General features: G+C 40.0%; 1 protein-coding gene across 1 annotated transcript in view; it reads left to right on the forward strand.

Moving 5' to 3' along the window:
• Positions 1-676: 676 nt before the first annotated feature.
• The window catches only part of slc49a4 (solute carrier family 49 member 4), a 50040-nt gene continuing 34169 nt past the window's right edge, over positions 677-16547 (forward strand). The window contains exons 1-4 of the mRNA XM_020519210.2: positions 677-697; positions 823-916; positions 10001-10269; positions 15738-15867. Coding sequence (XP_020374799.2) covers positions 858-916; positions 10001-10269; positions 15738-15867 — 458 coding nt within the window. The 5' untranslated portion in view covers positions 677-697; positions 823-857. The remainder of the gene's footprint in view (positions 698-822; positions 917-10000; positions 10270-15737; positions 15868-16547) is intronic.

Consider the following 16547-nt stretch of genomic DNA (forward strand, 5'->3'; position numbering starts at 1 on the left):
CTTAGAGTGTTCTCATCACTTTTGTCTCCAGCTCAAAAGTCGTACTGCTCTTCAAATCTTTTGCCCTTGGATTCCCCGTTACTGTTCAGTGTTCATTTTCCTGTGAACTGTGTTTTAGATATTTTCCTATGTTAACAGCCCCTTGCAACTGTAATTATTTGAGACAATAACTGCATTTAAGAAGGAATTAATTAAATGAATGAAGACAGAAAATATTAAAGGGTGCAGGGTAGAGCTGGGAAACTGAGCTCCAGTAAGTGATTGATGTGGTACTAGCACAGTGAACCATATTGACCTTCTTCTGTACAGAAAGTTCTATGATTCTAATCTCTGCTAAATAAAGAAATCATCCGGTGATCTTGTTGACTTCTAAACAAAATTAAAATTGGAAAATGTTGAACTTCCTTTCCTTTATCGTTTATGGAGCTTTTTATTTATATCTTGACCTTTGTGGTAAATTCTGAATAGACACAATAGATGCAAATGCTTCTCAATGCAACATGTGTGGGAAACTGGTCCCCTGCCACTGTATACTGGGTAGGTCAGTTGCAAGCTATAGTTCATGAGGTGTACATGGCTGTTGACTTTCTCTGGGTTGTTCTGTTATTTTCCCAGGCCTTGGAAGGAGAACGTTTATGCAGCTTTCCCTTCGCTTCCATCACAAAGTTGGCCAGGGGAGGGATGGCGATTTGAAGATGTATTTATTCTTTAGTTTGGAAACCCCTTTCTCCCACCCCCACTAAGAAAATGCTCTTTATTCTGGTTTGTTTGTACAGTCATGTGTAATTGAATTTAGTTTTTCATCAACTGCTGTCTTCTCAGGCCTGCGGCTCTCTGTGGTTCTCACTTCCTTCTTCATGATGACCGGTGCGTTGCTGAGATGTATTCCCGTAGATAACCAAACAGTCAAGAAATGGTAGGTATCATTGGACTGGACAAATTGGGACTGAATGGTAGAGAATTAGCTATTTGTATAATTCTGCTAAGACACCTGTACGGTTCTGAAGAAAGGTCACTAGACCAGAAATGTCAACTCTGATTTCTCTCCACAGACGCTGCCAGAACTGCTGAGATTTTCCAGCAATTGTTTGATTTGTTCTGCAACTGTCTTTTTAGAAGATTTGTGTAAAGCATCAGTGCATAATAATTTGATGCAGACCTGCATCTCTATTAAGAGTGTGTGGCTCGAGACAAGATCTTTGTATTGTGGCATTGGTTCTGTATACATAACTGCCATGATAGGTACAGAGTGATCCTTTCTAGGTCTCATCCAGATATATTTTCCCACGTTGACAACTTAACGCAAAGAGTACCTGTACGTAATCATAGAACACTTGTAAACCTCAAAGGAAGTCTGACCATTTTATGTAATTCAGTGTTTAAGTGTATCCCCGGAAGGTTACAGCGAATTCATTCAAAATAAAGTAGCATCAAAAATACCTCGTGAACATTGGAGTGTGATCTGATACATGCTTTCAAAGAGACTGAGCTAGAGTCGTCAGCATTGAAATATCACAAGTTGAGCACAGAAGTAAGCAGTATTTTTTTCCGGAAATCACATAGAAAATAATTTTTATTTTAAACTGGCAAACTTTAACTGTGTGCTACGGGTTCAAGTTTAATGTGAAAGGATTTTAAAGTGTATTTATATCTCCTTGTAAACTAACAGGAATTTATACAATTTGCACATTGAAATGCAAAAGGTCTCTGTTTGCTTTTGTGAAAAGAATGCTGTTAAACGTCACTGATTTTCAGAAAGAAATCAATGATAGATATCCCTTTCAATTGTGCACACGAGTGCAGTTGAAAATTTCTGTCATCGTTTAACCTATGGGATTATTGATACTTAAATAAATTTATGAAAGCAAATCTGTTGTATGAAATAAAACTGCATTATGTTGGACATTTCTTGGATTTGACCAAAATCATTAAAGTTTAAGTACTACATTTTGACCACTTAATGCCTTGTGTAATCTTAAGCCTAAACATGATTGATTTTATGACTTGCCTAATGAGCCTAGCTGGTACTATTTCTTAAGTTTTGTTTTATTTTTAATTGAAGTTAACTACCTTGCATTTCCTCCTCTAAGGATCACTAGGGAGAATTGGAAAAATGCTGACTGCAGTGCATATGAAAGTAATGGCAGGAAGATCTGTTAAACATCTAAAGAGCATTAGTGCTTAACAGGTTTGGAGGATTACTGCACTATAAAGAAAAATCTTAGAGGTTAAATGGGACAACAGTAATGGCAGTCCCCTTGAGCACACTAAAATTTTAAGTTGAAGTTGGGCTGAGTGGTGTTATGATTTGGGCAGAATAGCAGAAGACGAATATGTTCCAAGAGACCACAAATATCAGATCATGGCCTGGAATTTGCTCTGGTGATGAATCAGTTCAGACAGCTGTTTTAGACTTGAACTGTTTCCTGGGTCAAACTTGATGATGAAGGCAGCACACTCATACAGTCATAGAGATGTACAGCGTGGAAACAGACCCTTTGATTCAACTCGTCCATGCCGACCAGATATCCTAAATTAATCTAGTCCCATTTGCCAGCACTTGGCCCATATTCCTCTAAACTCTTCCTATTCATGTACCCGTCCAGATGCCTTTTAAATGTTGTAATTGTACCGTCCTCCACCACTTCCTCTGGCAGCTTGTTCCATACACTCACCACACTCTTGAGTATAGGAGTTGGGAGGTCATTTTGCGGCCACTTTTGGAACAGTATGTTCAGTTCTGGTCTCCCAGCTATAGAAAAGATGTGAAACTTGAAAGGGTTCAGAAAAGATTTACAAGGATGTTGCCAGGGTTTGGAGCGTTTAAGCTATACGGAGAGGCCAAATAGGCTGAGGCTATTTTCCCTGGAGCGTCGGAGGCTGAGGGGTGACCTTAAAGAAGTTTATAAAATCATGAGGGGCATGGTTATGGTGAATAGCCAAGGTCTTTTTCCCAGGGTAGGGAAGTCCACAACAAGAGGGCATAGGTTTAAAGTGAGAAGGGAAAGATTTAAAAGGGACCTAATGGGCAACTTTTTGATGTATTCTTCATTTAGAAGTCCAACTAGAGCATCAATTAAAGAATCCTGAAGCACCCCACATGTTTATAATTGCAAGATGAGCAAATGGCTCTGAGTGAGCTGCGACTACTGTTGAAGCAGCTGGGGTCAGAAGAGTAGGCATGGCCACATCCTCTTAAACAATCAACACCATCAGTTGTCTTGGTGTTGATGCCTTGTTTATCTCATCCCCTCTGTGGATGTGCTTCTTGTCAGCAGCAACACTGAATTGGAAAAGCAAAGAAGTTGGCTCATTTCATTGACTATTGTGCTGCCATTTTATTAAAGCTGAACAATCAGGGGCTGAAATAAAGGAATGGGAAACCTCTGCCACAAGGTACCGGGCCCGTATGCATTAATAGACCTTTTCTGTTTGTTTACCATGGAGGTCAGTCGCTGAACATATTCGCAAAAGACTGCCAATGTACTTCTAACAAAATGACTACAAGAACTATTTAAAAACAAACTCACAATGATTATCAGCAAAATTTAGCTGTTACCACAAAATAACCTTACTGACACCCCAACCCCAATGAAGGGTCATCCCTATCTCTCAATAAATCTTCTTGTTCAGCAAATTTCTGTGCAATCCATTCCATTATCCAGATTGTTAATGAATATTGAGAATAATTGAGGCCCCGAGACAGATCCCTGCAGGGCACCACTAGTCACATCCTGCCAATTTGAATACTTACCCTTTATTCCAATGCTGTTTCCTGCCACTCAACCAATTTCTTGTCCATGTCAGTAATTTGCCTTCAGTTCCGTGGGCTTCTACCTTAGATGACAATCTCTTGCGTGGGACTTTCAAAAGCCTTTTGGAACTCCATACAAACATCCATTAACTTACCTATGTCCACCATCTCTGTCGCTTTTTCAAAGACAGCTTTGTCAGGCATGGTCTACCCTTTGTGAATCCATGCTGACTCTCCCTGGTTAACGGAAAATTTTCAACATGATCATTTACCCTATCCTTGATTATAACAACAATTTTTCTATCACAGATGTCAGGCTAACTGGTCTGTAATTCCCTGGTTTCCCTGTGTTATCCTTCATAAAGAGCAGAGTGGCCTGAGCAAATTTCCAATCCAGAGGTACAAACCCACAATTCAGGGAACTCTGAAAGGTTATGTTCAGGGCATTGACACCTGTGGATGGAAACCATTAGGTCCTGGTGATTTGTCACTCTTCAGTTCCATTAATTTCCCTATTATTGAAGATTTATTTAAGCAAATTTTATTTAAACCCTGTCCCTGATCCTCTGTTAATTTCTTTGAAGCTTGCAGCAAGCTATCCTCCTTATCTGCTGTGAATATTGAAGCAAAATACTCATTCGTCGTGGCTGCCATTTCCCCGTGGTCTTTGACATTATCCTTACTCTCAGCCTTCGGTGGACCATTCTTAAACAGCCACTTTCCCTCTATATAACTGTAAAATATCTTCTTATTGTCTTTTATGTCCCTTTGTAAGTTTCTTTCCATTACCCTTCTTAGCCACTTTTATAGGCTGCTTTGTGGCCCTTTCGTGGTGTTTGCGTTTGTCCCACTCTGTGGAATCTGTACTGTTCTTTGAATTTTTATAAGCCCTTTCTTTTAATTTTATGCTGCCCCTTACCTCCTTAGATGTCCATGCCCTCTTTTTTTGTGAGGTGGAGCTTTGCCTTCTGATGGGTGCAAACTGCTTCAGAATAGCATTAAAAGTTTTTTTTTTAAACACCCTCCACTGTTTTACCTATTAGTAGAAACCATAAGATGTGCAACAGAATTAGGCCACTTATTGGATTGAGTCCGCTCCACCATTCAATCATGTCTGATATGTTTTTCAACCCCATTTTCCTACCTTCTCCCCATAACATTTGATCCTCTTAGTAATCAAGAACCTATCCATCTCTATCTTAAGTACATTCAATGACTTGTCCTCCAGAGCCTTCTGCAGCAGTTAGTTCCACAGATTTACCAGCATCTGGCTGAAGAAATTGCTTATCTCTGTTCTTCCTCATCTCAGAGGTTCCCATATTACTGGGGCAATTTCTGCTTCATCACATTAAAGCCTGCCTTACTTCAATCCAAAATTCTACTATCTGGTAAATGCCAACACCTAATATGACAGCCATGGCTCAGTCTCTTACAAACGTAACTCAAAACTTGGTCATGTTATGATCACAACTTGACAAATGCTCACAAACAACTAGGTCACTAACTAAATCAGACTCATTGCTCATTATTAGATCTAATATTGCTTGTCCCCTTGGCGCAGCCAAGACACATTGCCGTAGGAAACCATCCCAGACACTAGAAATTCATAACCTCTCTGGCAGGTGCTTGTCTATCTCTTCCAGTCTGTGTTAAGATTAAAATTAAAATTAAGATTAATACATAGTTGCCTAATTTTAACATTAATGCAATCTAGCACTTCTGAGCTGCTACCAAGTGGTCAATATATTGAACTTATTGTGGTTTTTGTTCCTTTACAGTTTTTCAGTTCCACCCATAAAGTCTCCACTGGGTCCTTTGCCTTTATTACATCTCCATCTCCATAGAATAGATTCTGTTTCTCATCAGTAATGCTACTTCATCCCCTCTCCCATCTTCTCTGTCCCTCCTGGCAACTTTATAATGTGGAATCTTTATTTCTCAGTCCTGATCATCCAGCAACCATGTCTCCATAATGGCTACTATATCATGGTTTCCGATTTGAATCTGTACCTGCAGCTCATTAATTTGTTCCTTACACTCCGTGCATTTGTATAAAAAAACTATAATTTTGTCTGTACACACTGTCCTGTCTTTCAGCAATTTTTATTATTTCTCCCTCCCTGCTTACTAAGTACACTTTTTATAGTCCTGCCTTGTTCATTAAACTGGCCTTGCTTGCTCATCCTTAACATCTACTTTCTTCTCACATTCTGATCTTCTGCTCCGGTTCCCACTCCCCTGCCACACTGTTTTAAACCTTGGCACGAGCAAACTTCCCACAAGGATGTTTGTATCCCTCCAGTTTAGGTGCAGCCTGCTGTTTTTGTGCAGGTCCCACCTGCCCTGGAAGAGATCCCAATGATCCAGATATCTGAAGTCTCCTTCCTCCACCCACCCCCTTGGTCACATTTTCTGCTATCCTGTCTTCCTCTTTCTGACCTCACTAGCACGGGGAGTAATCCCAAGGTACAGCTCTTGAGGTGGTACTTTTTACTTACCGCCTAACTCCCTAAATTCCTTTTGCAGAACCTTACCTTCTTTCTTGCCAATATTGTTAGTTCCAATATGGACCACCTTCCACCTTTAAGTATATCCTGTACCCACTCAGTCATCCTTGACCTGAGCACCAGGACACACCATTTTGGAGCCCTGTCTGCAGCCGCGGAAACACCTAGCTACTGTCCTTGATTAATCCTTGCTTCTGCAAGTGGAGATTAATTCTGTTGCTAACAATTTCTTCTAGTAGTTTCCCTACCACAGATGTTAGACTGTCTTGCCTGTAGTTTCTTGGTTTATCCTTGATGTCCTTCTTGAATAATGGTACCATATCAGCTGACCTTCAATTCTCTGGCACCCCTCCTGTGGCCAGAGAGGATTTAAAAATTAATAACAGAGGCCCTGCAGTCTCTTCCATTTCCTCCTCCCATCTCTTCCATTGCCTCCTCCCTTACCTGGCATGCTATCATGAGGGCCTGGGATTCATCCAGTTCTTAGCCTGTTGATACCTCCTCTTCTCATCTGTTCAAGTATATCACAGTTCCCTCCCTGATTTCTGCACTGACATTGTCCTTCTCTGTAGTGAATGCAGATGCAAAATACACATTTTAAAAAAAAGTCAGCTGTCTTCTGGCTCTGACAATGTTCTACTTTGATCCCTAATAGGCCCTATACTTTCCCTGGTTATTCTCCTGCCACCAGTATACTTTGATCTCACCAAAGCCTTTTGCTTCTGAAGTATTCTTCTAAACAGTTCAGGACTTCTCCCTAGCACTGTCCACACTCCGTTTTAGAACCTACTGCTAACAGCTTCTCTGTGAGAGACCTCTCCCCTCTGAATGAACCTGTTTCCAAGTTGTTTAACTCAAATCAACAAACACTTCAATTATTGCTCCAGGTAGTTTGCTAGTCATTTAGCTAAAATCTCATGGTTTCTTGGAAATGCAGTTTTTAAAGCTTCCTTTCTTAGGTACTTTCTGACCCTTCTACACAAAAAGTTATATCTTTACAATTGGAAAGTGAAATCCCTTCTTCCTGCACTTAAGAAGCTAAGTTTCCAAATTAGCCTCTATCACAAGGAAAGGACACTGAGGTCTACCAAAATTCTTTTACGGCTAATATTTTCTTCATTAGCAGGAGACTGAATTTTGAATGAGAAGGTACACTCCCAAAATTGGATTTCCCTTTACTCTGAAATTCACTACATCCGCAGTTGTACCAGCATTTAATGTACTCAACTTCTCCTCAGTTCTGCAACTGTCAGTTCTCTCATTCCTTTAATTCTAGAGACTTGAATTCCTGATTTTAATCACTCCTCTCTGTCCCGTCTCTGTGGTCGCTCTGTCGGTCTCCCTCAGTCCCTCTCACACTCCCTCCCTTTCACCCCCCACCCCTCCTCTACCTGAGTTATTTACCACCTGACTTTATTATTAGGGAAAGGAATTTGCTGTGGCAAGTGGTCATTTATTGCACAAATTTGCTTGAACGTCAGCATTTTTGCTGTTGCAAGGACAGGGTCAGCAATTACCTTGCAGCTGGGTAAGTCTGGAAGTTCACATGGCACCTGGCAATCACAGAAACTGTTCTTTCAATTGTCAACTGCTGTCTGAACCTATGGTGGTATTCTAATCCTCTTGGCAACTGTGACATGTGAATCAGAATTTCAAACATATGAAGGAATTACTACCATTCTGCAAATTTATACTGGCAAGGTTTGATGACACTACTATTACGTTTACTACTTTCCTGAGGAATTCCATAAACTTGGTACTTGACATTGTGAAATGATTGTTACATGCTAGAATGGCATCTGGGATAAGAGACTTCATCATGTGAAGGCATGGGAAAAACTGGGTTATTCTCTGAATGGAAATTTGAGGGAGAGCAGTTAGATTTAATGTTCAAACTTTGGTAAAAGTACTACAACCACGTGCTTGCATTTGTATAGCATGCTTAATATGATAAAACACCTCGAGCTGTGTCACAGTAGTGTTACAAAGTGAGAAGTTTACACCAAGTCCAAATGTTAGGGCAGATGATCAAAATCTTGAGATTTTTGAGATACGAAAGATTTCAAAGGAACACTTCAGAAGCAATAGATGTAGGGAGGGAAATCCAGACCTTATGGCCTAGGCTGCTGAAGGCATGGCTGCTACTGATGGAGTGATTAAAATTGGAGTGCTTAAGAGTCTTGAACTGGAATAAGTCTACCTAGGAGTATTGTAGATGCGGAGGAGATTACTGAGGCAAAGAGGAGTGAGGCTGCAAAGAGATTGAAAACAAGGTTTGGAGTTTTAAAATTAAAGTATTTAGCTGCAACCCAATGTAGGTCAACAAGCAAAGTGGATAGTGGATGAACAGGACTTAGTGCAAGTTAGGATATGAGCAGTAAAGTGCTGGATAAAGTCAAATTTATGAAGCATTGAATGAGAAATCAGCATCAGCATAGTCAAGTCTAGGCTCATGAATATGGGTTTCAGCAGCAAATGAGTTGAATTAAGTATGGAGTTGAGCAATGATATTGAAATGAAAATAAGTCATCTTTGTACTTGATGTGACTATTTGATTGAATTTGAATCATTTCTAGGTCAGATATGACACCAAGATTGCAAATTGTATAAGCCAGGACAAGACAGTTACCAGGGAGAGGGATGGAGCTGATCAGGGTTGGTCATGGAGACCTGTTTCTGTTGGCAGAGCATGTAGTTTGTGTCCCCTACTGAGTTATAGTCTGGAATGTACTTTCTGAAAAGATGGTTGAAGTTGATTCACCAGTAACTTCCAAAGAAGACTGGGAACAGTACTTAAAAGAAGCATTTGCACAGCTGCAGTGAAACAGCAAAGGGGCTCAAACTACTTGGTAGTTCTTTGAGACCATAGGCCTGAAGGACTGAATGGTCGCCTCTTGGGTTCTGTTTTCAGTCCTTGTGATGATTCCATTTTGGATTACAAATTGCACTGCAAACAAAAAGATAAGAATTTTGCCTCTCTTCGGGGGCAATAATATGTCATTGGTTAATCAATCTATTGAGATGTTCTAATTGCAAGAACAGGGTTCCTTTTCTCTTTGAATAGCTTGAAATGAAATGTCAGTGGTACCTGGCATTGTGTTCCTCAGCAATGCCGTACTGTAGTGTACTGTGTTCTGTCAGCTTTGTTTTGATCACTACTGAAGTAATCTACTGATTTGTCAAAGTTTTGTCAGTGAATTTAAAGCATTATTGAGTTAGTATTTTGTTCGGGCTGACAGCTGCAATTGTCCTGGCAGACTAGGGACGTCTGTGAAGCCTTTTGAAAGTGTTCTTGGCGCTGTGCAACATGAAATGCTTCCAGGAAGACACTATTAACTGTTTGACTTGACAAAGGCAGCTTCAGCAAATGGGCTTTCTTAATTCAGCGCACCGTGTCTTCTTGTCTTTTACCAATGATTTCCTTCACTGTTGCAAGAGTGAACACACTGCATAAGACACCAGAACTGTCTGATGAATAGCTCATCCTGACTCAACTAGATTGGAACACCTTTGGGCTTTAGTCTGCGAGTTATTCATCACTTCTCCTGATTTCAAGGTTTGCTCCATAGATGAGTTCATTCAATTGGAATAGCCTTTGTTCTAATTTCACATGTCTTTCATTTTAATTTATTGAAAATCTGATTCTTGAAAGCTCTTCTGAATAACTTTCATTGACATTGAATGCATGGGTAAATATTTGCATCTATTCACTGCTGTAATTTTAATTTTATTCTTTTAGGTTGATCCATATTGGACAGCTGCTCAATGGATTTGCTGGTCCTGTTGTTATGAACGCTCCTCCATTTCTCTCAACGACTTGGTTCCCTCCAGACCAGAGGGCCACAGCCACCGCTGTTGCATCCTTGTTCAATTACTTTGGTGCAGCTTGTGCATTTTTGGTAGGCCCTTTGATAGTTCCAGCACCCAATGGTACCACGTCACTTTTTACTGCCTCCAGCCATCATACTGATTTTATAAAGGATCGTATTCAAACTCTATTATATGCAGGTGAATAATATAAACTTCTTTTAAAAAGTCTCTTTCCTTGTTCATCTTTCATTGCCTAAATACCTAGAGATATATGCAGTATATTTTGACAATGCTGTCACCCTGAGATTATTTTGTCCTGTTTTTTATTTGAAGAGAGGTTGTAAGGCAGAAGTTTCAAGCTGTCTCTAAGAAAGTAAACACTTTGTGAGACCTTGGGTTTTATTTTTACAGCCTGAATGAGTGTGGCCAGATCTCTCAGATCTAGATATCTGGGTTTTGGTTTCTTCAGTAACATGAGAAGCCTTTTGGGGTCTCAAAAGAGTTAGAAGCTTCAGTGAATGACTCCTAGCTGCTACTTTCTGTGAATTTTCTCTTGATATTTTTCTTTCCTGGATTGGAGAACTGCACATGAGAATTTGTCTGAATTTGCCTTTTGCCAAGGTGTGTGCTTATGGGATGTTACTATAATGGAACAGTTAATTAGTAATAGGTACTGTATCTATTATTTGGTTAAATTTTCCAGTAGTCGTTATCCTAAATTCCTCTTCTGTTTGTATTTTAATTGTCGAGAGAAGTTATGCTGAAGAGCTCCTTAAGAGTTAATCCAAGTGCACAAGTTTGAACTAAGAAATAGCGTGTAATTATTCAATTCTGTGGACAAATTCAAGAAGGTATAGTTGTTCTGAGAGTGAAAGTTCAGAAAGATAGGTAGATAGTGAGAAAATGTACCTCATGAGTGGAAGAGTTGAGACCAAGGGGACGCTTAGCAAAAAATCCACTGGTGACACAAGGGACAGCTTTTCCACATGGAGTTGTCAGAACCTGGAGCATGCTGCCTGCGAGTCTGGTGGAAACTGATTCGTTTATGGGAAGTGGGAATATACCAGTCAAGTGAAGTTGATTGTAGAATTATTAAAATACAGGAGGAAACCATTCATCCCATCTCTGCACTGAGTCTCTAAATGTTGAAGATGAGCCATAATCTGACTAAATTGTGGAGCACATTCACCAAAGCATGTGCTCAACTTCCTGTTTCTTATGTTGTTTTTGCAGGCTTGGTATTGCTTTTTGACCTCAATTTTTTTTCTGCCTCCTCCTATAAGATATTCTCGTATTTTGTAAATTATTGCCTTCTCTTAGCTCATGTACAAGTAGTAGTATAATTGTACAAATAAATACAGGTGCTCAGGTCTTCTGGCACACTAAGGATTTTTTAAACAAATTAATTGCCTGTCTAATAGGCTCATGCTGTTTTGTTCGTGGGTTTCTTGTTGATTAGTTTGTACGCTCGACTGACTGAATACATTTCTGGATCACAAGATGTGTCACTTAGTGGATAAAACTTCAGATTTTCTTAGCTGTAGTTATGTAGTGATACAGATCAGATCTAAACTGTGCAATCCTGATTGCAGGTGAAGAATTAACAACTCACTGCAGGAGAACGTTCTACAAATATCCCCATCCTCAGTAATGGGGAGCACAGCACGTCAGTGCAGAAACAAAGCTGAAGCATTTGCAACAATCTTCGCCCAGAAGTGCTGGGTTGAGTGATTCATGTTGATCTTCTCACGTGGTGGCTGACATCACAGTTAACAATTCTCTCAATTCACTCCAGTCGATATTAAATAGATTTGAAGGGACTAGAAAGTGCAGAAGTGTGGTCTTCATAACATTTTAGCAATAGTACTAAAGACACATGCTTCAGACCTAGCTGCACCCCTAGCCAAGTTGATCCAGCACACCTATAACACTGGCATCTACCCAGCAATAAGAAAAAATTGATCAGATGTATGCTGCCTGCAAAAGGCAGGACAAATCGGTGCAAAACGTAAGACCGAAACGTTTGCAACAATCATCAGCCAGAAGTACTGAATGAATGATCCATGTTGGCCTCCTCCAGAAGTCCCCAGTATTACAGACACCAGTCTTTTGCCAACTCGATTCACTTCACGTGATATCAAGAAACAGTTGGAGGCACTGGATACTGCAGAGGCTATGGGTGCTGACAACATTTTGGGCAATAGTAGTGAAGATTTGTGCTTCAGGACCTCCTGCACCCCTAGCCAAGCTGTTCCAGTACAACTGAAACACTGGCGTCTACCTGAGAATATGGAAAATTGCTTAGGTATGTGCTGTAAACAAAAAGTAGGACAAATCTAATGTGGCCAATTTTTTTGCCCCATCAGCCTACTCTCAATCATCAGCAAAGTGATGGAAGCGTTATCAACAGAGCTATCAAGCAGCATTTGGTTAGCAAGAACCTGCTCACACTCACTTTGGGCTCTGCCAAGACCACGCCGCTCCTGATCTTGATCCAAACAGACTGAATTCCAGTGGTGAAGTGAGAGTGGGTGCCATTAACATGAGGGCAGAATTGCTTATGATATCAAGGAATCCTCGCAAAAATCTGTTGATTGGATCGTATCTAGTAGAAAGGAAAATGGTTATGGTTGTTGGCAGTCAGTCATCTCAGTTCAAGGATATCACTGCAGGTGTTCCACAGGACTGGATTCCTAGGCCAAATCTCTTTCAGTTGCTTCATCAATGCTCTTCTTGTATCATAAAATCAGAAGTGAGGGTGTTTGGTGATGATAGCACCATGGTCAACATCACTTGCCACTTCATAGATACAGAAACATCCATGTTCAAAGCAGCAAAACTTGGACAACTTTTAGGGTTGGGTTCACCAGTGGTAAAATTTGCAACACTCCAATTCCAGGCAAAGGCCATCTCCAACAGGAGAACCTACCCATCTCCACTTGGCATTCAGGGGCATTACTATTCCTGAATTCCCCACTATCAACAACCTGGGATTACTGTTGACTAGAAACTGAACTGAATCAGTTGTACAGAGATTGTAGTGGCTGCAAGGGCAGGTTATAGACTAGGAATTCTGCAGCATGATTCATTTTCTGTCTTTTCAATGCCTGTCTATCATCTACAAGGCACAATTAAGTAGTTTGATGGAATACTTTCTACTTAGCTGGATGGATGCAGCTTCAGAGGTACTCAAGCCTGAAGTTGTTGGCTTGCTCATCAAGCTGGCTGGTTATTGTACAGATGTTTCATTTATATGATCCGGTCTGTTAAGTTGGGTTCTGTCATTTCCAGTTCTGTTCTGCATGGGTTTGTATATGGGGTCTAATTCCACATGTTTGTTGATTACATTATGGGTTGAAAGCCAGGCTTTTAGGAACTCTTGTGTGTGTCTGTGGTTGGCTTGAGCTAGGATGGTCACGTTGTCCCAGTTAAATTGATGGCCCTCATTATCCAAGTACACTGAGATACCTAGCATGGTGACGAAACATCTGTATGATAACCAGCCAGCTCAGCGAGCAAGCTAACAACCTCATCCACAACTCAGGCTACGAATCTTCACCAGAACCTTGAAGCACTCAAGCCTGCCACTGTCTTCTCAATTGGCACCCTAACCACCCACCTTCAACATTCACCCTCTTCGCCAATGATATACTGTGGCAACACTGCGTACCAACTACAAGATTCGTTGCAGCTACTCAAAGGTTGCTTCGACAGTACTTTCCGATGCTGGAAACCTTACCTGCTGGAAAGACAAGGGCAGCAGCCTGTCTGGGATCCACCATCACTTGTGTGTTCCCCTCCAACTCAGTCACAATTTTGACTTGGAACTGTATCATTGCTCCATCACTTTTGGGATGTCGAAATCTGGAACTCGCTTCCAAACAACACTGTGGACGTCCCTCGACCCCTTAGACTGCAGCAGTTCAAGAAGGCAGCTCAGTACCATCTTCTCAAGGCCAGTTATTGATGGGTAATAAAGCTAGCCTAGCCAGTGAAGCCCACATTCCAAGAATAAATATAAACCAACATACAGTTGTGCACAAATAAAGTGGAAAGTCACTGCCTAATCTTCAAATAATTTAAGGTTAAGTCAGAACATTTAGTTAACATTCAGCTGTGTGATTGTTCCCAAAACTTACAGCTCCTCTTCTTTGTACTTGAGTCTGAGCCTTCTATAATTTTAAACACCTCAATTATATCACATTGTTCACGGAGGCAGTTTCAAGCAACTGCTTGCTGCTGCCAATTACTGACTCATGGGCTACAAGACAGCCTTTTTCGTGAAACATTCAGTTTCTCTATTATATATTCCTACTACAATTTACTTCAGTCTCCTCTCACTTCTATCTTTTGTGATCTTGTAATGGATTTTGTTAATCCATGCCCTATGACCAAACTTTCCCTTACAAAGCCCATTTTTACTTCAGTCATCATCAGAGTAGTTATTCTGTACAAATTTGTATAATTTAGTTAATATGAATGTGCTGCTTTAGTGGACAGGCTCTTGAATTCAGCTTGGCAACCACATCTTTTCCCTTTGAATCAATTGTGGTATGCCCTGATTTCATCATGCTGTTTTCAAATGTTAAAATGTTCTTTTGTGTTGTCTTTTACAATGTTGCAGCTTCTATAAAGCTGTCACATTTTTGAAAGCGATGCAATAGTTCATTGCTACACTTTTACGTGATGCCAAAAATTGCACTCCTGAAATTCTAATGGGGGAAATTTAAGCAAGTGATTAACATGCCAGTTTTAAATGTCCACTTTTGCAGATGGAGAATCACAGCTGAAATGTTATTCACTTAAACTAAATCTTTCTAGTCAGCAATTACAATTCCAGACAGATTGCCTTTCTCCTTTACATTCCTAACTCTAACTCCGATGCTTAAGGGGCAAGTGCAGAAGATGACATTTATTGCGAAGACTAATTGCTTCTACAACCCCATGCAATGAATTCTGCTGAAAATAGATGATTGTTGAGGCTTGGTTTCTATTGCAATGGATTCCTCACCCTACCTACCTTTGTGCTTATGTCTGACACTTAAGATAATCAAATTAAATTAGTGGGAAGATGAGGGGTAATGATTTTACAACTGGTTCAAACTTCCTCTTTAATGAGAGGGACATTCCTTTAAAACAGCTTTATTTTGTAAAAATGTTATCGCCAGTAAGTTGTAACAACATTCATCTTTGTTGTCAAATAATTTCCTACCATTCGAGAAGAGGCCTCTGTTGTGTTCTAAAGAGATGGAAAACACTTGATTCTCAAGTAACAGATTGCTGCAAGACGAGACAGAAGTCATTTATGGAGGGTGTGTCGACAAGTTTGTATTCTTGAGAAAGTAAATCCACAAGGGTATCTTGCCTGCCAATTTAATGCAGTGTGATTGGATAAATCAGCCTATTTAAAGTATTTTGGTCATCAATTTTATGATTTTAGTTAATGTAGTTCATGACTAAGCAGTTAAGTTACTACTACAGCTTAAGTACCAAGGATCCATTTTAACAAAAAAGGAAGAAGGGGATACTTTCTAAAGCAGTGGAATGCTAACAGTGTGGCCAACGTGATGCTAAAATTCCTGGTCTAATTTGGATTCTATGAGAATTAATTTCTGCAGCCAGTGTATGTCTTGTCACGTTGACCTTTTTTTCTTAACCTCTTTCAGAATTTGGTGTGACTGCTTTGCTGTTGATTGTTGTGATAGCCTACTTCCCATCTCACCCTCCTCTTCCACCCAGTATAGCTGCTGCAAGCCAGAGGCTCAATTACAGAAGCAGTATCTACAGACTCCTTGGGTGAGTTTATCCTGAATAATTTTGAGTATTTTATGTTCTGGCATAGAGGTCTATCTGCAAAAAAATAGTTACTAGATCTTGTGAACATCTTGTTGCTCATCAAAGCTTTTGTAGTACAGAGTGATCTCTGATGACGGCTTTGTGCCATGATTGAAATGTTGAGTAACTTTATTCACAAACCATTACCAATGGCTGAACAAAATTGTTACTTTTCAGGAACCTGTGAGCATCTCTAAAGTATCCCATGTCAGATATTTTCTGAACTTGCTACTAGGACTACACTGTTAATCAGTCTTGAAGATTGTTGTTGATTAATAAAATTGACACCGAAACTTACTTTGTTGTTGAATCCAGGATCGCTGGGTTGAAGTTGGATATGAGTTTCTTTGCAATTTCCCTTTTGTCCTTCAGTCTATATAAACATTGTGTTTATCGTGTACAGCACCAGATATCATCAATAATACCAATGTCTCCTGTTCTTGTTGATTGACGCTTTAAGGACTAAACTTATGAATTGAACTCAATGTATTAAATGCAATCCTAGAAGATGGTAAATGTTCTTGCTGATTTTGCAACCTTTTATTTCTTTACTGGTGTAATCTCTTGTGATTACCAGTAATGAGAGTTCCTTTCTCTTAGAGGATCATGCGTTCAAACGTGACTTCACAGCTTGATTGCAT

The sequence above is a fragment of the Rhincodon typus genome, chromosome 7 (genome assembly GCF_021869965.1).
Source record: "Rhincodon typus isolate 14 chromosome 7, sRhiTyp1.1, whole genome shotgun sequence".
In the NCBI taxonomy this organism is placed as follows: Eukaryota; Metazoa; Chordata; class Chondrichthyes; order Orectolobiformes; family Rhincodontidae; genus Rhincodon; species Rhincodon typus.